Genomic DNA, 25703 nt, shown 5'->3' on the forward strand with positions numbered 1-25703 from the left:
AGGGACTCTTTTGGACTTGAGCCACAATTCAAATCTGTCTTAGCACTTTGGTCAGTCTGAACACTTACTCTATGTATTTATGTTATCAGATATGTCAATGCTGTGTGTATATATAGATGGAAGGAAGTGCTGCTGTGCTTTTTGAAATTATGCTTTTATTCACTTCAAACTCAACGTTGGCAAATTAAGCTGTTACAGGCCATTGGATCCTCCGTTTTTGGATCAGATTAGACCATCCATTTACTATGAAACACCTTAAAGTTATCTGGTTTCTAGGTCTAAACAATTGTCAAAGTAACAGTTAAACCTAAGAGACCCTACAACTCCTCATATCCTGGTTCACTCCCCACTTCTGCTGTGTACTCTCTATTCACATCTGAACACAGCTGTCTCTCTAGCGTTACTTGAGTAGATCTGTGAATCTGTTTTTTTACATTTCCTCACTTTGTATGGTTTTAAGCACAGTAGCTGAGAACCTCACAGTGTAAGCAAGGACCGTCATACTAATTTGCTGACGTGTAGGCCTATAAGGAAAACGGTCAAATGCATCTGTAGACAATCGACTCAGTCGCTTCAACAATGTAGTATCTCCATCTTTGGTGAGAAGGAACCGTTTTTACAGAATGCTTTAGGCAAGAATGTTGAACTCCTTTGAAATGTGAAATTTCTGCTAATGTTGAGTTGGAAGCATTAAGATTGCGATACAATGGAGGTTTAAAGCCATACCTTTAGAATGTAATAATGTTCTTTTAGAGGCAACGTTTATTACAATGTCTTGCAAAAGTATTCATACTCCTTGGATTTCTTCACATTTTGTGAAGGTGAATGCACCAATTTGTAAGTCGCTCTGGATAAGAGCGTCTGCTAAATGACTTAAATGTAAATGTTGTGTTACAAAGTGGGATTAAAATGTTTTTAATTGTCATCAATCTACACTAAATACTAAAATGTCAAATGGAAGAATATGTATTTTTTTTAAGATTGATAGAAATGAAATAACTAAAATATAGTCCTTGGAAAAGTATTCAGTCAATATATACATTGAGTATACAAAACATTAAGGACACCAGCTCTTTCCATGACAGACTGACCAGGTGAATCCAGATGAAAGATATGATCTCTTATTGATGTCAGTTGTTAAATCCACTTCAGTCAGTGTAGATGAAGTGGAGGAGACCGGTTTAAAGAAGGATTTTTAAGCATGTGTGCTATTCAGAGGGTGAATGGGCAAGACAAAATATTGAATTTCTGTTGAATGGGGTATGGTAGTAGGTGCCAGGCACACTGGTTTGTGTGAAGAACTGCACCACTGCTGGGTTTTCACACTCAACAGTTTCCCGTGTGTACCAAGAATGATCCACCACCCAAAGGACATCCAGCCAACTTGACACAACTGTTGGAAGCATTTGAGACAACATTGGCCAGCATCCCTGTGGAACGCTTTCGACACCTTGTAGAGTCCATGCCCCGACGAATTTACATTGTTCAATTCGTCGGGGGGTGGGACAACTCAATATTAGGAAGGTGTCCTTAATAATTTGTACACTCGGTGTATGTTAGAAACACATTTGGCAGTGACTACAGCTGTGAGCCATCTGGTTTGTGCAATATTAGCCAATTATTTTTTGTAATTCTTAAAGCTCTGTCAAGATGTTGGGGATCATGGCTAGACAAAAATGTTAGTCTTGCCATAGATTTTCAATCCGATTTAATTCAAAACTGTAACTTGGCCACTCAGGAACATTCCCTGTCTTCTTGGTAGGCAACTCCAGTGTAGATTTGTGTTGTAGGTTACTTTCCTGCTTAATGGTGAATTCTTCTCCCAGTGACTGCTGTAAAGCAGACTGAAGCAGGTTTTCCTCTATGATTTTACCTGTGCTTAGCACCATCCCATTTATTTTTATCCTGAAAAAACGATTTGCCGACGTCAAGCATACCCATACCATGATGCAGCCACCACCATGCTGGAAAATGAGAAGGCAGTTAACTCAGTGATGTGTTGGATTTGCCTCGAACATATGGCTTTGCATTTAGGCCAAAAACTGTGTTCCTTTGCTGTTTTTTTCTTTTCAGTCATACTTTATTCTGTATATTTGTATTCTTCTTTTGACTCTGTCGTTTAAGTCATTATGTCGTCATTACAATGTTGTTGATCCATCCTCAGTTTTCTCCCATCACAGCCATTGAACTCTGTAACTGCTTTAAAATCACCAATTATCACGGCTCAGGATATGACCCAGATGCAGACACAGGAGACGGAAGGTACAATACACAGAGTAGTTTATTAAACCACAGGAGGCAGGCAAAGGACACGTCGAGGACAGGCAGAGGTTTGTAACTAGGTCAGAGTCAGATAGGTACAGGACCGCAGGCAGGGTCAGGGCAGGCAGAACGGTATGGCAGGTGGGCTCAGAGTCAGGGCGGGCAGGAAAGGTCGGAACCGGGAGGACTAGAAAATGGACTAGAGACAACAGGAGTATGGAAAAACACTGGTAGGCTTGACGAGACAAGACTGGTGTGACACCAATGGCCTCATTGTAACATCCCTGAGCAGTTTCATTCCTGTCCTGCAGCTCAGAAGGACAACTGTATCTTTGATGTGTCTAGGTGGTTTAATACATAATCCATAGCATAATTATTTACCGTGCTTAAAGAGATATTCAATGTCTGATTTGCTATTGTTACCCATCTTCCAATCACTGCCCTTCTTTATGAAACTTTCAAAAAGCTCCCCGGTCTTTGAAGTTGAATCTGTTGCTTGAAATTCAATACTTGACTTAAGGACCTTACAGATGTTGGATGTATGGGGGACATCGGAAGGGTTAGTCATCCAAAAATCTGGTCAACTCCTATTATTTCACACAGTGAGTCCATGTAACTTTATTATGTGATTTGTTAAGCCACATTTTACTCCTGAACTAATTTAGGCCTGCCGAAACAAAGGGGCTGAATACTTATGCAATGAATATATTTTAGTTCTCATTTTTATTTTATCTTAATATATATATTTCTATATTTATTTTTTTATCTTCCACTTTGACATTACAGAGTAGATTGTTGAGCAAAAATGTAAATGAAATCAATGTTAATCCCATTTTATTTACACCCCCCCCCCCCCCCCCATTTGTTTTTTGAAGAAATCCGAGGGGTCTTAACATTTGCAAAGCACTGTACCTACTGTATACCCCATTCCCAAGTGTATAACCAGTATCATTATGTGTAGGCCAATACGTACATTTTTGTTTTTCTTGCCTAAGTAACACATTTCGAGCTCTCAATGATATGACAGACGTTGGAGGAATTTTTGTGCAGCTCAAATGAATAAATGAACAAAAATGTAATAGACAAAACCCTACTATAATATTAACTCTGGTTTGTGGTTGGTTATCTGTTTGATTTACACACCTTTCCTGACATCAGAATTATGCATGTTCAACTACAGTGTAGTTGCTACATGCTCAAAAAATGCTTTCCAGGAGATCCTGAACGTTGATAAATAACCAGCTAACGGTTTGAGTAAAACGACAGCACCCAAGGTTAGTCGGAAATCAGCTAAACTAGATTTTTTTTTAAACTTTATATTAAAATAAAAATTCTGAAAATGAGCATAATTTTAACTAAATGTCCCAATGTACTAGCCAGTGCAAACATTTGCACCTGTGTAAATAAACTGATAGAATCAGATTTTTGTGTAACGTAGCCTCTTTTTTTTTTTTATACAGTATGCCCATTATTTTAGTTTAATGTTTATTTGGATAGTGAAGCAAAGACATTTAATTTGGCTCTACAGTATACTCCAGCATTATAGATTTGGAATCAAATGTTTTATATTAGGCGACAGCACAGAATATCACCTTTGACTCCAAAATGACACAGTTCATTATTTACCATTATTTTATATTGGATAATATCAACACGATTTATACACAAGGTGTAATCCATTCTGAGAGACTCCCAGCAGCCTTGTTTATTGAATTTATCATACTTTCCTCAGAGCACAGATACAGGCTCCCCAAGTTTAAAATGAACAGGTCTATACTGTCCTTCACTGCAGATGCTACCATCTTTGTCAATAACCTGTAGTAGTACTGTGTACATATAGCTGTAAAAACAGTTTTGTCATGTGTTCATGTTGTTTTTATTACTTGCTGCAAAATTAATTGCCCCTAGGGGACAATAATATACCCCTCTCTACTCTTTTTTTTAATGTTGATATATTTAAATGGCAATTAAGTGGTGTTTAGAGAGTCATTGTTTCCTAAACAAAAAACTATTTAAAGAGAATCTTGTTATTTTTCCAATTAGTTGGAGTTACTACCGTCAACGTATTTTGGAGATATATACATGTGAAGTCGGAAGTTTACATACACCTTAGCCAAATACATTAAACTCAGTTTTTCACAATTCCCTGCCTTAGGTCAGTTAGAATCACCACTTTATTTTAAGAATGTGAAATGTCAGAAGAAGAGTTGAGAGAATTATTTATTTCAGCTATTATTTCTTTCATCACATTCCTAGTGGGTCAGAAGTTTACATGCACTTAATTTGTATTTGGTAGCATTGCCTTTACATTGTTTAACTTGGGTCAAACATTTTGGGTAGCCTTCCACAAGCTTCCCACAATAATTTGGGTGAATTTTGGCCCATTCCTACTGACAGAGCTGGTGTAACTGAGTCAGGTTTGTAGGCCTCCTTGCTCGCACAGACATCCACAAATTGTCTATAGGATTGAGGTCAGGGCTTTGTGATGGCCACTCCAATACCTTGACTTTGTTGTCCTTAAGCCATTTTGCCACAACTTTGGAAGTATGCTTGGGGTCATTGTCCATTTGGAAGACCCATTTGCAATCAAGCTTTAACTTCCTGACTGATGTCTTGATGTTGCTTCAATATATCCACATCATTTTCTTTCCTCGTGATGCCATCTATTTTGTGAAGAGCACAAGTCCCTCCTGCAGCAAAGCACCCCACAACATGATGCTGCCACCCCAGTGCTTCACGGTTGGGATGGTGTTCTTCGGCTTGCAAGCCTCCCCCCTTTTTTTCTCCAAACATAACGATGGTCGTTATGGCCAAACAGTTCTATTTTTGTTTCATCAGACCAGAGGACATTTCTCCAAAAAGTACGATCTTTGTCCCCATGTGCAGTTGCAAACCGTAGTCTGGCTTTTTTATGGGGGTTTTGGAATAGTGGCCTCTTCCTTGCTGAGCGGCCTTTCAGGTTATGTCGGTATATGACTTGTTTTATTGTGGATATAGACACTTTTGTACCTGTTTCCTCCTGCATCTTCCAAGATCCTTTGCTGTTGTTTTGGAATTGATTTGCACTTTCGCACCTAAGTACGTTCATCTCTAGGAGACAGAATGCGTCTCCTTCCTGAGCGGTATGACGGCTGCGTGGTCCCATGGTGTTTATATTTGCATACTATTTGCATACTAACGTGGTACCTTCAGGTGTTTGGAAATTGCTCCCAAGGATGAACCAGACTTGTGGAGGTCTACAATTTTTTTCCTGAGGTCTTGCTGATTTCTTTGCATTTTCCCATGATGTCAAGCAAAGAGGCACTGAGTTTGAAGGTAGGCCTTGAAATACATCCACAGGTACACCTCCAATTGACTCACTGAAACTTCTGACACACTGGAATTGTGATACAGTGAATTATAAGTGAAATAATCTGTATGTAAACAATTGTTGGAAAAATTACTTGTGTCATGCACAAGGTACAGTGAGGGGGGAAAAGTATTTGATCCCCTGCTGATTTTGTACATTTGCCCACTGACAAAGAAATGATCAGTCTATAATTTTAATGGTAGGTTTATTTGAACAGTGAGAGACAGAATAACAACAAAAAATCCAGAAAAACTCATGCCAAAAATGTTATATATTGATTTGCATTTTAATGAGGGAAATAAGTATTTGACCCCCTCTCAATCAGAAAGATTTCTGGCTCCCAGGTGTCTTTTATACAGGTAACGAGCTGAGATTAGGAGCACACTCTTAAAGGGAGTTCTCCTAACCGCAGCTTGTTACCTGTAAAAAAGACACCTGTCCACAGAAGCAATCAATCACTCAGATTCCAAACTCTCCACCATGGCCAAGACCAAAGAGCTCTCCAAGGATGTCAGGGACAAGATTGTAGACCTACACAAGGCTGGAATGCACTACAAGACCATCGCCAAGCAGCTTGGTGAGAAGGTGACAACATTTGGTGCGATTATTCGCAAATGGAAGAAACACAAAAGAACTGTCAATCTCCCTCGGCCTGGGACTCCATGCAAGATCTCACCTCGTGGTTGCAATGATCATGAGAACGGTGAGGAATCAGCCCAGGACTACATAGGAGGATCTTGTCAATGATCTCAAGGCAGCTGGGACCATAGTCACCAAGAAAACAATTGGTAACACACTACGCTGTGAAGGACTGAAATCCTGCAGCGCCCGCAAGGTCCCCCTGCCCAAGAATACATATACTGGCCCGTCTGAAGTCTGCCAATGAACATCTGAATGATTCAGAGGACAACTGGGTGAAAGTGTTGTGGTCAGATGAGATCAAAATGGAGCTCTTTGGCATCAACTCAACTCGCCGTGTTTGGAGGAGGAGGAATGCTGCCTATGACCCCAAGAACAACATCCCCACCGTCAAACATGGAGGTGGAAACATGCTTTGGGGGTGTTTTTCTGCTAAGGGGACAGGACAACTTCACCGCATCAAAGGGACGATGGACGGGGCCATGTACCGTTAAATCTTGGGTGAGAACCTCCTTCCCTCAGTCAGGGCATTGAAAATGGGTCGTGGATGGGTATTCCAGCATGACAATGACCCAAAACACATGGCCAAGGCAACAAAGGAGTGGCTCAAGAAGAAGCACATTAAGGTCTTGGAGTGGCCTAGCCAGTCTCCAGACCTTAATCCCATAGAAAATCTGTGGAGGGAGCTGAAGGTTCGAGTTGCCAAACGTCAGCCTCGAAACCTTAATGACTTGGAGAAGATTTGCAAAGAGGAGTGGGACAAAATCCCTCCTGAGATGTGTGCAAACCTGGTGGCCAACTACAAGAAATGTCTGACCTCTGTGATTGCCAACAAGGGTTTTGCCACTAAGTCATGTTTTGCAGAGGGGTCAATTACTTATTTCCTTCATTTAAAATGCAAATCAATTTATAACATTTCTGACATGCGTTTTTCTGGATTTTTTGTTGTTGTTATTCTGTCTCTCACTGTTCAAATAAACCTACCATTGAAATTATAGACTGATAATTTCTTTGTCAGTGGGCAAAAGTACAAAATCAGCAGGGGATCAAATACTTTTTTCCCTCACTGTAGATGTCCTAACCGACTTGCCAAAACTATAGTTTGCTAACAAGAATTTTGTGGAGTGGTTGAAAAATGAGTTTTAATGACTCCTTCCTAAGTGTATGTAAACGTCCGACTTCAACTGTAGTTAACGCAAGGTATTTGTATAATGTAGACTACACAGGCGGAACATGCATGCTAGACTTACAATAACTGCCCAGAGGAGTTGGGCGTTATCAAGACAATAACAATGAGGATATATAAAATACTTAAATCAGATCACAAGGGGATCTCCCTTATTAACCAGTTGTAATTGTGGTACTTCATTATTAACCATAAATAGTTGTTGAACCTTGTCATGATACAGTAACTGACAGATGCAATTCTATTGCCTTTTGGATTGGCTTGAGTGTCTTGCAACGCAAAATCAGTCCTCTGTCTGACAGGATAGACGATCTGTGTCAGACCAACTACCACCCTATGGGAGCTGTTATCTAAATAGTACATGTTTGAGAGCCACTTTCATGTTGGGCTGATCTGTGAACTGGCAGCACATTCCCAGGTAGGAGGGGAATATTTCCTCAGACTGCATGTAAGTCTGTGAGGAAACATTCAGATCACAACGCGTCTTTTGATTGTCTACACGTGTCGCCAAAAGTTTGGACACAATCTGAATGTGGACAAGATCAGGTCAACGGACGTGTGTTAGAACCAGGTATAAAGGGGGCTTATGAAACACCTGTGAGATGGTAACAGTCACCGGCAGTGAATTCATAGAAATATTTCTCCTGTAGAAAAAAACCAGAAACATGGTCAGGCAAAGAAAAGGACTGAAGGTACCAAGAAAAGAGACACTTCACATGTAGGAATTCAAAACACAGAGTAGATGGCAAAGGTATTGTTTTTAAAGAAGGTAAAGAAATGAAAGGAGAAAAGTAAGTGAGGAATAGGGTTGAATGGCGGGAGCCCGGTTACCAAGATTTCCCGCCCAAACCACTCCCTTTTCCCAAGATGAATAACTTTGTGAAACTGGTAAACTATAATAAATTATTTATATGAACAGCATGACCTGAAATGGAACTGGTAAATTAAATGCAATGTCTAAATATTGATTCTCTACGGCCTTCACTCTGGTCAATGCATGATGAATCATCAACACTCAGGGTGGGGACCAACTGCCCATCTCAGTATGTAGACCTATCATCTCATCATGGTAACTTTTTTTATTGTGACAGTTAGACCTACATTTGCTGCACCATCGCCTTTGCTACAGTAATATAAAGACCGAATGTGCATCTAATTACACATTTCCATCTGGCTTCCGGGGTCACCTTATTTTTTTTATTGCAAATATATACAGTACCAGTCAAAAGTTTGGACACGCCTACTCAGTCAAGGGTTTTTCTTTATTTTTACTATGTTCTACATTGTAGAATAATAGTGAAGACATCAAAACTACAAAATAACACATCAAATCATGAAATAAACAAAGTTTTAAATAAATCAAAATATATTTTAGATTTGAGATTAGCCACCCTTTGCTTGATGACAGCTTTGCACCAACTTCAACTGGAATGCTTTTCCTACAGTCTTGAAGGAGTTCCCACATATGCTGAGCACTTGTTGGCTGCTTTTCCTTCACTCTGTGGTACAACTCATCCTAAACCATCTCAATTGGGTTGAGGTCGGGTGATTGTGGAGGCCAGGTCATCTGAAGCAGCACTCCATCACTCTCCTTCTTCGTTAAATAGCCCTTACACAGCCTGGAGGTGTGTTGGGTCACTGTCCTGTTGAAAAACAAATGATAGTCACACTAAGTGCAAACCAGATGGGATGGCGTATCGCTGCAGAATGCTGTGGTGGCCATGCTGGTTAAGTGTGCCTTGAATTTAAAAAGATCACAGACCGTGTCAACAGCAAAGCACCCCCACACCATCACACCTCCTCCATGCTTCACGGTGGGAACCACACGTGGAGATCATCCGTTCACCTATTCTGCGTCTCACAAAGACACGGTGGTTGGAACCAAAAATCTCACATTTGGACTCATCAAACCAAAGGACAGATATCCACTGGTCTAATGTCCATTGCACATGTTTATTGGACCAAGCAAGTCTCTTCTTCTTATTGGTGTCCTTTAGTAGTGGTTTCCTTGCAGCAATTTGACCATGAAGGCCTGATTCACACACTCTCTTCTGAACAGTTGATGATGAGATGTGTCTGTTAATTGAACTCTGTATACCAACCCTACCTTGTCACAACACAAATTATTGTCTCAAACGCATGAAGAAGGAAAGAAATTCCAAAAATGTACTTTTAACAAAGCACACCTGTTAATTTAAATGCATTCCAGGTGATTACCTCATAGCTGGTTGAGAGAATGTCAAGAATGTGCAAAGCTATCATCAAGGTAAAGGGTGGCTACATTGAAGATTCTCAAATATATCATATATTTTTTGGTTACTACATGATTCCATATGTGTTATTTCGTAGTTTTGATGTCTTCACTATTATTCTACAATGTAGAAAATAGTAAAAATAAAGAAAAACCATTGAATGAGTAGGTGTTCTAAAACCTTTGACCGGTAGTGTATATATGCATATATATATGTAGGTTTACATATATACACTACCGTTCAAAAGTTTGGGGTGACTTAAAAATGTCCTTGTTTTTGAAAGAACATTACATTTTTTGTCCATTAAAATAACATCAAATTAATCTGAAATTTAGTGTAGACATTGTTAATTTTGTAAATTTCTATTTTAGCTTGAATGTCTACATAGGTGTACAGAGGCCCATTATCAGCATCCATCACTCCTGTGTTCCAATGGCACGTTGTTTATCATTTATCATTTTAAAATGCTAATTGATCATTAGAAAACCCTTTTGCAATTATGTTATCACAGCTGAAAACTGTTGAGCAATGGCAATAGAAGCAACTGCACATGGGGACAAAGATCGTACATTTTGGAGAAATGTCCTCTGGCCCGATGAAACAAAAATGGAACTGTTTGGCCATAATGACCATCGTTATGTTTGGAGGAAAAAGGGGGAAGTTTGCAAGCCGAAGAACACCATCCCAACCGTGAAGCACTATTAAAAAGCAATAGAACTGAAGCAATAGAACTGGCCTTCTTTAGACTAGTTGAGTATCTGGACCATCAGTATTTGTGGGTTCGATTACATGCTCAAAATGACCAGAAACAAATAACTTTCTTCTGAAACTCATCAGTATATTCTTGTTCTGAGAAATGAAGGCTATTCCATGAGAGAAAATGCCAAGATACTGAATATCTCGTGCACTGCTGTGTACTATTCCCTTCACAGAACAGCGCAAACTGGCTCTAACCAGAATAGAAAGAGGAGTGGGAGGCCCCGGTAGACACCTGAGCAAGAGGACAAGTACATTAGACTGTCTAGTTTGAGAAACAGACACCTCACAAGTCCTCACATTTGGCAGCTTCATTAAATAGTACCCACAAAATATCAGGCTCAACGTCAACAGCGGATAGGCGACTCTGGGACACACAAACCAAGATAGTGAGAGGAGATGCTGTGTACAATTGAAGGCTATCTCTTCTGACATCAAAATGTTCCCTCACAGTAAAAAAAACTGCTGCCTGTAACAAAACGAAGGACACTATGATAGATGGCATCCAAAGGTTTACGAGTAGTAGCAGTTGCACTTTGATAAATAATATCACCATAATCAAGAACAGATAAAAATGTTGACTGAATAACCTGCTTCCTACTGCTTAGAAAAAGGCACCATCTGTTTCTGTAGAAAAAGACAACTTTAAATCTTAGCTTCTTAACCAGCTCATCTATGTGTTTTTTAAACATCAAACCCATATGAATCCAAATGCCTAGTATTTATATGCGGGAACATGTTCGTTTGAAGAACCATCTAATGAGTGAACATGTATAATAGTTAATCTGAAACATTCTTACGAGAGATTAAAAACAACATGTATTTAGTTTTTCCCGTATTAAGCACAAGTCTTAAATCAGCAAGGTATTCCTGCATAGCTATACATTTGACTGTAGTTTTGACCCACAGCCAGATCTACAGTCGAGGCAATAGCATACATAATAGTATCATCCGCACGTACAGTAGATGAAGTAAAAACATTTTAACGGATTGAACAATGGTGTTTATATTAATAGTAAAGAGAACAGATCCCAGAATCGACCCCTGTGGCACACCTTTATGTACTTCAAGAAATTCAGACCTAACCCCCATCCATTACGATGGCCTGAGATCTGTCACTAAGATAATCATGAAATCAAGAACAGGCATCAGAGCTCAGGCCTATCGAGGACAACTTATTCAATAAAATAGCATAATCAACAGTATCAAAAGCTGTTGACACGTTTACAGAAACAAAGCAGCACATTTAATTTTTGTGTGTAAAGCTTTGACAAGATCGTTAACAACTTAAAGTGGTTGCTTTAATAGTACTATGCCTAGGCCTAAACTCTGATTGATTTACATTCAAAATACATTTCTCAGATAAAAAAGAGCAAAGTTGTACATTTACCAAGGATTCGAGAATCTTCGCTAGACAAGAAAGCCTTGAAATAGTGCGATAATTGTTAAGATCACTACTATCCTGCCCTTATGGAGTGGCAGCACAAGAGCTGATATCCATACATCTGGAAAATTTCCTGATAAAAATGTTCAATAAAAATGTGGGTTGTGGAGCCAACATTGATGGACGCCGCATGCTTCAGCACACCTGCTCTGGCTCTCACTCCCTGGCGCTCAAGGGTGCCAGGCTGCCCAGCATTATGCACTCCTGCCACCATCATTATGCACACCTGCTTCCCTCGTCACACGCATCAGCGATACATTGCACTCACCTGGTCTCAATCACCTGGGTTATTTTCTCCCCTATATCTGTCTGTTCCTCAGTTCTGTTCCCCACCTCAGCATTATTTGTCGTATGTCTTTGTATTACTCGGTTCTGACGCTGTTCCTGTCCTGTTCCATGTCTGTGTAAATTAAATGTCAACTCTCCGTACCTGCTTCTCATCTCCGGCGTTGGTTCTTACAGATCCAATTGGTTGGCCCCTGTGGATTTCTTGTATATTGATAGCAAAGCATCCAGGACTTATTTTTCTGTAAATAGCCTAAAAGAAAAGCTTTGACTTTAAGTTATCTGGTCATTCAGCATGTTGCCCCTATAAGCATCCAGCCCAATATCATTGTGAATAGGCTTAGAAGTTCTTTCAAAGAGATAATGTAATGAGGCCTGTGTCTGAATTAATTGGTTGTTGCAGAGAGGAGGAAGTCGAACCCTTCAGGGATTTGACAGTTTTCCAGAATTTAGCCGGGTTCCCATTACAATCTGAAAGAGCGGTTATATAATAATCAGATTTAGCCTATCTGATTTGTTTTACAGAATGATTCCTCAGTTGCTTAAAAGCTTGCCAGTCCAGGCCTTTGTTCCTGGCCTTGACCCAAGCATCATCTCTTTTATGAATAAATTCTGATAATTCCGGGGTGTACCAGGCATTCGATCAACCATTTTACCCTACATTTTTTGAAGGGAACATGATTATCCACAATAGTTTAAGACATCTGCAAAGAGGCTGAAAGCTAAATCAGGTTCAGGGATAGCTGAAAAAGAATCAAGGTCACTAAAATAAAATGTAAAATGTAAAAAAGCCTGTTCACTGAAGTCCCTCTTTGGGATGAGATGAGGCTTAGATTTTTGTATTCTCACAGTTGTGGATATATTTTTCCCCAGACAAAGGCTTAAAGATCATAGCTCAAATGTTCAGACAAAGGAAATGGATTTCAGTTTCAAAAAATGGCCACCTACCCTCTTTGTCAGCTTTAAACACATGATAGCACTCAATATTAATATCAGAGTCCAGAATGTACCCAGAGATCCAAGTTTCAGTCAATACCTGAATATCCGGATTCGACTGCATAGCCCAGATCTTGATGTAATCGAGTTTAGGAAGTAGGCTCTTAATGTTCAGATGGATCAACCCAAGGCCTTTACAATTTTTTAAGTCGCATGGAAACTTCAACTCAAACAAGCTGCATTCAATAGGCGTTTGCAGGCCCTGTCTGATGGTTGATATTGATATAGATTGTATGGCTATACAATTACATAGAACTGCGCCATTTGGTCTATCCCTATTAGTTATAGAGAAAGGAGAAGAAATTGGAATTACTTTTCCGAGGTTAGCACCATAGGGCCTGAGGCCGCAGCCAATGTCAATTTGAGGAACTCTCAGAATAACCAATGATGGAATGTTATAAACTGACTTACATGGGCTTTGGTTTGTCCAAGCCCTCTATGTGATTTGAAAACGGAGGTGGTATTCTAGTTTATGGAATTCACATTTGAACTACAAGCATTGGGTGAGCAGACCACAGTGGGCTCCTCTTTTGAGCTGACAATTACAGATTTAAGAGTGGAGTTCAAACGAATGGGCACAAGATGACAACTGACAACAACCCTGGCAGTATAGTCAACAGTAAAATGATAAAGCTTAAAGAGGATGTTATCATCATTTATAACGACTAAAATTATACCTTATTTTAAAGTGGCAATACACTGACCTTTAACAAATGAGTTACCAACATTTATAACTGCTGAAAATATACCTTTTTAAAGCTGCAATATGCAGAAATTGTTCTGCCATTTCCTGGTTGCTAAAATTGTAATAGTTCGCCTAATTTCAGTTTATGTAACAAAACAAGCTCTTGTTGTGTCGAGTCACTGCACCATCTAAACCACTGCAAAATATATTTTCCATAACCCAAAATATTGTATTTTCAGCTGTTTGAAGCTGGCGGACAAAACCGAAAGTCAAAATACTTCAATGAAACTTAAGAACAGGAAGCATATAAATAGTGCAAATAGAACAGATCTATGACTTCTTAGACTTGCTTTCAATGAGAATGACAGATCTGCAACCTTTAAAGAAAGTGGAAACCTACTGACCATTATTAATGAGTTAGGCCTATCAATATTTATAACTTAAAAAAATAGACCTTAAAAGAAAGTGCAAACATTGGGAATAATTTCAGTGACTCTAAAATATAGCCTATCATTGGTATAGTGAGTTGCCTAGCTAATTCAGATTAACAGGGTATCTTTTTCCCTCCTTTTTAACATTACAAGTTAGAATAGAAATGGATAATATAATAACTATTTAAAATACAATATAGGGTCTCAAGGTCCTCTTGTGTCTTTATCCATTTCTTTCTTGATAAGCATTTTCCTATCCTGGAGTCTGAGACCTTATGGGAATATGTGGGAAAGAAGAGGAATTTATGACAATTTAGCATAGACACTAGCTACATTACTCTACTATCATCATTCTCATGATTTCTGCCATTTAGGCTTAGCTAGTTATGTTATCCCCTGCTAGCTAATAATAATAATAGTTTGTGTTTAACATTTACGTCACTTATCTAGAGTGACTCACTTAGTGAGTGCATCCGTTTTCATACTTTTTTCCATACTGGTCCCCCATGGAAATCGAACACACAACCCTGGCATTGCAAGCCTCATGCTCTACCAACTGAGCAACACGGGACATTACTTTCTAACACTAATAGCTAGCTACCAGAGGTGAAAGGGGTTAGATAGCTAGTTATCACAATTTAGCTAGTAAGTTAGTCTTATAATTGGAACCACTCATGTTAGTGGGCTGACAAAGGAGGCTAGCTAGTTGCTAATTTACCAGCGACCTAGCTAGAGACTGTACCTGGGTTCAAAGGTTAGATAACTAGCAGGTAACACGTTTAAGGTATGACCCAGATGCAGACAGTGTCGAAGAAACAAAAGTTTATTTCTAAAATGGGCAGGCAAATGACAGGTCAAAGGCAAGCAGGGTGCAATAATCCAGGGAGGGTGCAAAGGGACCAGAACGCCAGGCAGCACAGGGTCAGGGCAGGCTGAAGGTCAAAACCGAGAAGGGCTAGAAAACAGGAGCAAGAAACAGGCAGGAGCAGGGGAACAAACGCTTAGGTTAGGTTTCACAAACAAAACGAACTGGCAACAGACAAACAGAGAACACGGGGGATAATGGGAAGATGGGCGACACCTGGAGGGGGGTAGAGACAATCACAAAGATAGGTGAAACAGATCAGGGTGTGACGGTACCCCCCTCTAGGGGTGCCACCTGGGGTCCTACCTGGGCGTATACCTGGTTGACCGGGGTGTCGGCGTTGGAAATTTGCGATGAGGCCTGGCGGGGACCCAGCACCTCTCCTCTGTGCCATAAGCCTCCCAGTCAACCAGGTATTGGAACCCCCTGCCCCGAGGTCAAACCTTCAGGAGATGCCTCACCTCACTTGGAGAGGGGGAAAGGGGTGGGCCTGGAAACAAGAGATAAAGGGCTGTGAGACATGGGTTTAACTCTGGACACACGAAAGGTAAGATGTATACAAAGTGTAACTCAACAGAAGATGAACAGCAGAGGGGCTAGTGAATTTGGAGATGGGAAATGGGCCGATAAACCGGGGGGAGAGTTTGCGGGATTCTCCCCGGAGGGGCAGATCCCGGGTGGACAGCCATACCTTCTGCCCGAGATGATACCAGGAAGCCGGGGTCCGGTGGCGATCCGCTTGTCGCCGATACCTGGAGGTGGTCTAGAGGAAGGCCGACCGGGCTCTCCTCCAAGTACGATGACAGCAACGGACAAACATCTGTGCAGAAAGTATGCAGACGTCTTCTTCCTGCTCAGGGAGGGGTGGGGACTGATACCACAGGGAACACTCAAAAAGTGATAGGCCCGCGGCAGAGCAGGGAAGGGTGTTGCGGGCGTATTCGACCCACACAAGCTGCTGGCTCCAGGTGGTGGGGTTGGCGGAGACCAGGCAGCGCAGAGTAGTCTCTAGGTCCTGGTTGGCTCGCTCCCTCTGACTGTTGGACTGGGGATGGAACCCGGAGGACAGGCTGGCCGATGACCCAATGTTTGGAACGCCTTCCAGAACCAGGACGAGAACTTAGGACCCTGGTTGGAGACCATGTCTACTGGTAGTCCATGGATCTGGAAGACGTGCTGCACCATGAGCTGGGCCATCTTTGGCAGAGGGTAGTTTGGGGGGAGGAATGATGTGGGAGGCTTTGTAAAACCGATCCACCACAGTCAGGATGGCGGGGTTGCCATCAGACAGGGCAAGACCCATAACAAAGTCCAGGGAGATGTGACACCAGGGACGGTGAGGGACAGGCAGAGGTTGGAGGAGACCAGCTGGAGCTTGCCAAGGTCTCAGGTTCTGGAGTAGTAGTCGTGGGGCTATAGCGGCATGACAGCGCATCTGGCTTGACGTTCTTGGATCCCGGGCGGTAGGAGAGGGAGAAGTTGAACAGGGTGAACAGTAGGGCCCATCTAGCCTGCCTGGAATTGAGGCACTTGGCGGTGCGGAGATATTCCAGGTTCTTATGGTCGTTCCACACGATGGATGGATGTTCCACCTCCTCCAGCCAGTGCCTCCACTCCTCCAACGCCATCTTCACTGCGAGCAGCTCATGATTCCCCACATCGTAGTTCCTCTCCGTGGCGTTGAGGCAGAGGGAGAAGAAAGCACAGGGATGCAACTTGAGGTCCAGGGCAGATTGCTGGGACATGACAGCCCCCACTCCAAGCATTGACCTCCACCACGAACTGGCGGGACGGGTCAGGATGAACCAAGATGGGAGCTGTGGTGAAGCGGTGTTTGAGATCCCGGAATGCCCGATCAGCAGCTGGAGACCACGTGAATGGAAACTTGGGAGAGGTGAGTGCAGACAGGGGGAAGCCAGGGTGCTGTAGCCCTGGATAAAGCGGCAATAAAAGTTGGCAAAGCCCAGAAACCGCTGCAGCTGGACTCTGGACGTGGGCTGGGGCCAATCCACCACCGCTCTCACCTTCCTGGGATCCATCTGTATGCTCCCTGCAGTGATGATGTAACCCAGAAAAGGGGCAGTGGAGCGATGGAATTTGCACTTCTCAGCTTTGACAAAAAGCTGTTTCTCCAGGAGGCGTTGGAGAACCTGACGAACGTGGAGCATGTGTTCTTGTGTGGAGCGGGAGAAGACGAGGATGTCATCGAGGTAGACAAAGACAAACCGGTTCAACATGTCGCGGAGAACATCATTAACCAGAGCCTGGAACACAGCAGGGGCGTTGGTAAGGCCAAAGGGCATGACCAGGTACTCCTAGTGGCCACTGGCCGTGTTGAAGGCAGTCTTCCACTCGTCCCCCTCCCGTATCAGCACCAGGTGGTAGGCATTCCGTAGGTCTAGCTTGGAGAACATGGTGGCCCCCTGAAGCGTCCATAAAGCTCTCATCAGCCCCAGAGTTGATGAGTGCCGAAGTGATTTTGACTGGTTCCCCCCACAGCAACATGGCATAAATCGACTCTACTCCCTGTTCACCCATGACTGCGTGGCCATGCACGCCTCCAACTGAATCATCAAGTTTGCAGACGACACTACAGTGGTAGGCTTGATTACCAACAACGACGAGACGGCCTACAGTGTCAGGAAAATAACTTCACGCTCAATGTCAACAAAACAAAGGAGATGATTGTGGACTTCAGGAAACAGCAGAGGGAGTACCCCCTATCCACATTGAGGGGACAGTAGTGGAGAAGGTGGAAAGTTTTAAGTTCCTCGGCGTACACATCATGGACAAACTGAAATGGTCCAGCCACACAGACAGCATGGTGAAGAAGGCGCAGCAGCGCCTCTTCAACCTCAGGAGGCTGAAGAAATTTGACTTGTCACCAAAAACACTCACAAACTTTTACAGATGCACAATCGAGAGCATCCTGTCGGGCTGTATCACCGCCGGGTACAGCAACTGCTTCGCCCACAACCGTAAGGCTCTCCAGAGGGTAGTGAGGTCTGCACAATGCATCACTGGGGGAAAACTACCTGCACTCCAGGACACCTACACCACCTGATGGAATGCCAAAAAGATCATCAAAGACAACAACCACCCGAGCCAATGCCTGTTCACCCCGTTATCATCCAGAAGGCGAGGTCAGTACAGGCGCATCAAAGCGGGGACCGAGAGACTGAAAATCAGCTTCTATCTCAAGGCCATCAGACTGTTAAACAGCCATCACTAACATTGAGTGGCTGCTGCCAACATACTGACTCATCTCTAGCCACTTTTAATAATTAAAAATTGGATGTAATAAATGTATCACTAGCCACTTTAAACAATGCCACTTTATATAATGTTTACATACCCTACATTACTCATCTCATATATATATACTGTACTCTATACCATCTACTGCATCTTGCCTATGCCGTTCGGCCATCGCTCATCCATATATTTTTATGTACATATTCTTATTCATTCCTTTACACGTGTTTGTGTATAAGGTAGTTGTTGTGAAATTGTTAGATTACTTGTTAGACATTACTGCATGGTCGGAACTAGAAGCACAAGCATTTCGCTACACTTGCATTAACACCTGCTAACCATGTGTATGTGACAAATAACATTTGATTTGATTTTGTTGCTTCAATATATCCACATAATTTTCAATCCTCATGATGCCCTCTATTTTGTGAAGTGCACCAGTCCCTCCTGCAGCAAAGCACCTCCACAACATGATGTTGCCACCCCCGTGCTTCACGGTTGGGATGGTGTTCTTCGGCTTGCAAGCTTCCCCCTTTTTCCTCCAAACATAACGATGGTTATTATGGCCAAACAGTTCCATTTTTGTTTCATCGGGCCAGAGGACATTTCTCCAAAATGTACGATCTTTGTCCCCATGTGCAGTTGCAAACCGTAGTCTGGCTTTTTTTATGGCGGTTTTGGAGCAGTGGCTTCTTCCTTGCTGAGCGGCCTTCAGGTTAGGTCGATATAGGACTCGTTTTACTGTGGATATAGATACTTTTGTACCTGTTTCCCCCAGCATCTTCACAAGGTCCTTTGCTGTTGTTCTGGGATTGATTTACAGTTTTCGCACCAAAGTACGTTCATCTCCAGGAGACAGAATGCATCTCCTTCCTGAGCGGTATGACGGCTGCGTGGTCCTATGGTGTTTATACTTGCGTACTATTGTTTGTACAGATGAACGTGGTACCTTCAGGCGTTTGGAAATTGCTCCCAAGGATGAACCAGACTTGTGGAGGTCTACAATTCTTTTTCTGAGGTCTTGGCTATTTTCTTTTGATTTTCCCATGATGTCAAGCAAAGAGGCACTGAGTTTGAAGGTAGGCCTTGAAATACATCCACAGGTACACCTCCAATTGACTCAAATTATGTCAATTCGCACAGTCAACTTAGTGTACTTCTGACACACTGGAATTGTGATACAGTGAAATAATCTGTATGTAAACAATTGTTGGAAACATGTCATGCACAAGGTAGATGTCCTAACCGACTTGCCAAAACAATAGTTTGTTAATAAGAAACGTGTGGAGTGGTTGAATAACGAGTTTTAATGTCTCCAACCTAAGTTTATGTAAACTTCCAACTTCAACTGTAAATGATAGGAGCGCATCCTTGTGTCGCTCCCTCTTTGAACTATCGGCTGCCCGATTAACAAAATAACATTCTGTGTAACAATAAATCCATAGCACTTACAGCACAATAAAATATATACAAATTCATAGCTCTTTGTGAACTCTTGAAAAATTCAAATATGACAATTTAATTCACACAGTAACATTAATTTTGTTTATTCACGTTTTCATCTTTCTTCACACCTCCCCTGGCGTCAGTGACTTAAGGACTTCCATGAGAACATCTCTCCTTAGAGATTGCCACAGATACGTTATGTTTGATCCTTGTGATAGCCCACAGATGGTCTACCATCCAGACAATGTAATAAATTGTAATTCAGTCATCATACTGGGCTTTGCATGCCAGCCAGTCACCTTCTCTCATTCTTACACTACAGTCGTCATTCATGGAAAACAAATGAAAAATCAAAGGGCCTATGTGGAGCATCAACTTTTTGTTGTAGCTGTTTTTACCGATGCCTGTTTATTCATGAAAAGCAGAAGGTACTAAATATCATTAATCACAATGGTTAACCAATGCAAAATAATAGGAAAACATTTCAAGCTTATTAATAGCATTACATTTAGCCGAATCGGGTACACATGGCGCAGGGAAAAGACAAAGAAAGGAAAACAAAACCAGATTCTAATCTAATCAACTACACTGCTCAAAAAAATAAAGGGAACACTTAAACAATACAATGTAACTCCAAGTCAATCACACTTCTGTGAAATCAAACTGTCCACTTAGGAAGCAACACTGATTGACAATACATTTCACATGCTGTTTTGCAAATGGAATAGACAACAGGTGGAAATGATAGGCAATTAGCAAGACACCCCCAATAAAGGAGTGGTTCTGCAGGTGGGGACCACAGACCACTTCTCAGTTCCTATGCTTCCTGGCTGATGTTTTGGTCACTTTTGAATGCTGGCGGTGCTTTCACTTTAGTGGTAGCATGAGACGGAGTCTACAACCCACACAAGTGGCTCAGGTAGTGCAGCTCATCCAGGATGGCACATCAATGTGAGCTGTGGCAAGAAAGTTTGCTGTGTCTGTCAGCGTAGTGTCCAGAGCATGGAGGCGCTACCAGGAGACAGGCCAGTACATCAGGGGACGTGGAGGAGGCCGTAGGAGGGCAACAACCCAGCAGCAGGACCGCTACCTCCGCCTTTGTGAAAGGAGGAGCAGGAGGAGCACTGCCAGAGCCCTGCAAAATGATCTCCAGCAGGCCACAAATGTGCATGTGTCTGCTCAAACGGTCAGAAACAGACTCCATGAGGGTGGTATGAGGGCCCGACGTCCACAGGTGGGGGTTGTGCTTACAGCCCAACACCGTGCAGGACGTTTGGCATTTGCCAAAGAACACCAAGATTGGCAAATTCGTCACTGGCGCCCTGTGCTCTTCACAGATGAAAGCAGGTTCACACTGAGCACGTGACAGACGTGACAGAGTCTGGAGACGCCGGGGAGAACGTTCTGCTGCCTGCAACATCCTCCAGCATGACCGGTTTGGCGGTGGGTCAGTCATGGTGTGGGGTGGCATTTCTTTGGGGGGCCGCACAGCCCTCCATGTGCTCGCCAGAGGTAGCCTGACTGCCATTAGGTACCGAGATGAGATCCTCAGACCCCTTGTGAGACCATATGCTGGTGCGGTTGGCCCTGGGTTCCTCCTAATGCAAGACAATGCTAGACCTCATGTGGCTGGAGAGTGTCAGCAGTTCCTGCAAGAGGAAGGCATTGATGCTATGGACTGGCCCGCCCGTTCCCCAGACCTGAATCCAATTGAGCACATCTGGGACATCATGTCTCGCTCTATCCACCAACGCCACGTTGCACCACAGACTGTCCAGGAGTTGGCGGATGCTTTAGTCCAGGTCTGGGTGGAGATCCCTCAGGAGACCATCCGCCACCTCATCAGGAGCATGCCCAGGCGTTGTAGGGAGGTCATACAGGCACGTGGAGGCCACACACACTACTGAGCCTCATTTTGACTTGTTTTAAGGACATTACATCAAAGTTGGATCAGCCTGTTGTGTGGTTTTCCACTTTAATTTTGAGTGTGACTCCAAATCCAGACCTCCATGGGTTGATAAATTGGATTTCCATTGATTATTTTTGTGTGATTTTGTTGTCAGCACATTCAACTATGTAAAGAAAAAAGGATTTAATAAGATTATTTCATTCATTCAGATCTAGGATGTGTTATTTTAGTGTTCCCTTTATTTTTTTGAGCAGTATATATTTAAATAATAGGAGTGTACTCTTGTGTCGCTCCCTCTGAACAGTGCAATAAAATATATCAACATTCATAGCTCTTTACGAAATCTTGAACAATCCAAACATGAGAATTTTATTCACACATTAACATTCATTTAATCTGTCTTCACACCTCTCCTGGTGTCAATGACCCCAGGACTTCCATGGGAACGCCAGCCAGTCAGGAGTATTATCACCGTCTCATCCTTCCACTACAGTAGTCATTTATGGAAAACAAATGAAAAATCAAAGAGTCTGTCATGTCAAACAGTGTCCCCCTGCAAAAAAGGTTTTTGGGTTCCCAGGACTGCCGAAACATTGCAAAGAATACTATCCAAAGATGTTTTTGGATTTAAATTGCTAGCTAACGTTACTTGTTTACTTACATCAGCCTGCCTAGTCAGCTAGCTAGCCAGAAAGTTTTGTTTAGCTAACATTAGCTAGCTAGATAATTGTTTTTGTAGCTTTCAGTTTGTATGTAACGTTAGCTGCACTTCAATGGCATCCCTTGAGGAGATGTTATTTTATCTTTCCAACCAGGCGAAGTACTATGAAGAAAGAAAAGGCACTGCACGAACAACCATTTTTCAACAACAGTTTTCCATCTAGGTAGTTGGTCATCTAGAAGTTGCTAGTTATACTTTTAGTTATGTCTGTCCTTTTGAGGTATATAGCTATAAGTTAACTCTGATCAATCAAATGGATAGGTCTAAGCAATTACGGTCATTCCAACTGCCCTTAACTAGGTATCTTTGCTAGACAGACACACAGACAAAGAGAGAGGGGGGAAGAGGGAGAAATAAAGGATGAAAGTGAGAGGTGGGAAGAGCATGAAAGACAGAGAGCCATGGGGGAGAGAAACATCGAAAGCAGTCGTGCAAAATTACTTAGACTTGAGTATTTCAACAACTCTTGTCTTCAAACTTGTTAGGCAATCACATGTACCTACGGGGGAAGGATTGTCAGCAACACAGGAGGGTGATTTTCACTGAGGAGAAGGAGAGCATGCTGACCATACCGAGATGCATGTTGGCCATTTCGGAGTGAAGCGCATGATTGCCAAAATCAACATACACTTCTTTTGGCATGGGATTGTCAAGGATATGGACAGCTGGGCAAGTGAAATAACAGTTTGTTTATCAATCACATTCTATTATATCTGAAATTATTATGATTTCAATGAATGTCATCAGAGGGAAAACAATGTTTCAATTTGTCACATTGAAGGTGAATACCTGTGTAGCCTGATGGCGACCGATCACTTTACCAAGTGGGTGGAGGCAATACCCATTAAGGTCTGTAAAGGAAGATAACATGCTTAACTCTAAATTCCCTTCTGTAACCCATATGAAAAGGGAACCAAAAATGTATTTTCTTTTGTATGATACCCATCAAGGACCAGACTGGCGAGGCCACCTCCAAGGCGATGATGGACATCTTCAACACCCATGGTTCTCCTGAGGTCATCTCGAGTGACCGAGGTTGTGAACTCTGGAACAAGGTACGGATGTTATAGGTTAAATTCTGTCACCAATAGTTAGAGGCTTTTTTTTACAATTAGTTTTGTTTTTCCATGGTACATAATCAGATAAGTCAATATCTTCCATTGTCAATAGATATCCCTTTCCTACCCCCTCCTCCAGGTTTGGAAGTCCCTTGACGGGTTCTAGGAATGGTGGGAGGACAACCTGAAGGTAATTATCTTTGCACACAACAGCATCGTCCAGGCCTCCAGAGTACTCACTCTATCACCTGCTGTATGGACGGGAGCCGCAGCTGTTTACTGAGGTAAACAATGCAATTATATATAAAATGATTGCCTATACTGTAGTATAAAAAATGTGTGATTGACTTAGTCTTTTTCTATTGCTATTTTTGTATAACGTACTTTGAGATCACTGATACGCCACCTGATGTGGTGGAAGTTGTTGAACCAGATCAGAACGCCTTCGAGGATCACCTTCAGGCACGGACTGAGAAGGATGTGGAGGGTTTTGACCACGTCAAAATTATTGTCCACTGTTTATTTATTTTCTGGCATTCCAAGAGCTATATAAGAGATGTATTTGTAATAATATGAAAAATAATTGCATTTATTTCTTTTATCAATCAAGGTGAGACTGAACATGGACAAGGCGCTTGAGAAAAAGGAGAGCCACCGGAGGAGAATCAAGGGGACCAAGTGCTTTGACATCCGGGCGAATTACTTGGCTTGGAAGAAGGAAGAAAGGAAGGTGATACCTGGGAAAGCTTGATGCTCTTTCACTTCTCGCTGGGGTCACCATCCGTTAAGGTGAAAATAAAATCTCAGATGATAACTATTTGTATTTGCTGCCTCATGGTGGGCGGCATCACCATGCTGTCAGCAGTACCAACAGTGGCCCAGTGGTTTCTCCAAATAGTCAATCTCAAGGCTAACCACTGGGTCACATTAAGTAACCGTCACTTCCAGGTAGGTACTGTTAAGGTGTAGGACTCCAGTCGTCATGACACCACCCTGGATTTTCTCTCAACTCATCTCTCTCTTTACCAGGGACCATCCCTTACCAACCCCACTGACATAAAACATTTGACAGGCATCCTTTCTTTTCTGTCTTCCATTAACATTATTGCATGTCTAATCAAACATTTAAATTAAATCATTCAATAACTGTATTTTTACATACCTGATAATCCTTTAACCTGTGTGTTTTCTTGTTTACGTCTGTCTCCAACCCGGTTCCCTTTACTCTGCTCCTGTTCTCCAGGACCTAGGGGTTCTGCCTAACACCCAGACATGGATCCACCTGATGTCCTCCATTACCAACCACCCTCCAACTTTTCATGACATCAGCTACTGTTATTTTCATGTTGTCATTATCTTCTAAGAAAGAGCAAGACAACTATCATACTGGGCACATAATGTGAGCTGCACAGATTAGCTAAAAACACTAGCACTGTAAACACACTGTCACGTCCTGACCAGTGAAAAGGGTCATTTGCCATAGTAGAATGGTCAGGGTGTGGCAGGGGGGTTGTTTTGTGTGTCTTGGGGTTTTTTGGTTCTAGGGGATTTTGTTCTAGTTTTCTATTTCTATATTTCGTTTTTATGTTTGGCCGAGTATGGTTTCCAATCAGAGGCAGGTGTCTTTCGTTGTCTCTGATTGGAAGCCATACTTAGGCAGCCTGTTTTCCTTTGGGCTTCGTGGGTGGTTATTTTCCGTTTAGTTATTGTACCTGACGGGACTGTTTTGTCGTTTGGTTATTTTGTTTAAGTGTTCTCTTAAAATAAATGAAGATGAGCACTATACACGCTGCGCCTTGGTCTGTTCAAAACGACAGCTGTGACACACACAGAACAAAGAGGGCAGCAGCGCCTGGACTTTGCAGTTTCCCTCTTCGAGTCCACCTTCCAAGACTGACTACATGTTGAAAACAAGTGACAGGCTCCCATCCGCACAGCACCCAAGTGACACCCTCCCATCCGCACAGCACCCACCTCCTCTCTATTCCACACACCAGAATTCAGTATTTCAGTCTATGATTGCCATGTGAGTGTACAAAAAAATCTGAAAGTAAGTTAACACACATGTACCAACGATATATTTTTTAAATGTATTTCAATCTAAAATATTTCTGGATTGGTTTTCACAGATGTTCGTTATTGTAAATTGTTACATATCCCTTGA

The 25703-nt window shown here is 42.2% G+C and overlaps 1 protein-coding gene and 2 long non-coding RNA genes across 3 annotated transcripts in view; 2 read left to right on the forward strand and 1 right to left on the reverse strand.

Annotated features, from left to right (window-relative positions):
• The window catches only part of LOC115156604 (ATP-dependent zinc metalloprotease YME1L1), a 79964-nt gene extending 56832 nt beyond the window's left edge, over positions 1–23132 (forward strand). Inside the window, exon 18 of the mRNA XM_029704103.1 lies at positions 22967–23132. Coding sequence (XP_029559963.1) covers positions 22967–23017 — 51 coding nt within the window. The 3' untranslated portion in view covers positions 23018–23132. The remainder of the gene's footprint in view (positions 1–22966) is intronic.
• On the reverse strand, positions 22109–24996 carry LOC115156607 (uncharacterized). The gene is made up of 2 exons (XR_003868295.1): positions 24702–24996; positions 22109–23526 (listed from the first exon to the last, which is right to left on the reverse strand). It is a non-coding gene; the product is annotated as an uncharacterized LOC115156607 (long non-coding RNA).
• Positions 23262–24822, forward strand: LOC115156608 (uncharacterized). The gene is made up of 4 exons (XR_003868296.1): positions 23262–23330; positions 23432–23536; positions 23679–24328; positions 24783–24822. It is a non-coding gene; the product is annotated as an uncharacterized LOC115156608 (long non-coding RNA).
• Positions 24997–25703: the final 707 nt, after the last annotated feature.

Source organism: Salmo trutta, chromosome 21 (genome assembly GCF_901001165.1).
Source record: "Salmo trutta chromosome 21, fSalTru1.1, whole genome shotgun sequence".
Classification (NCBI taxonomy): domain Eukaryota; kingdom Metazoa; phylum Chordata; class Actinopteri; order Salmoniformes; family Salmonidae; genus Salmo; species Salmo trutta.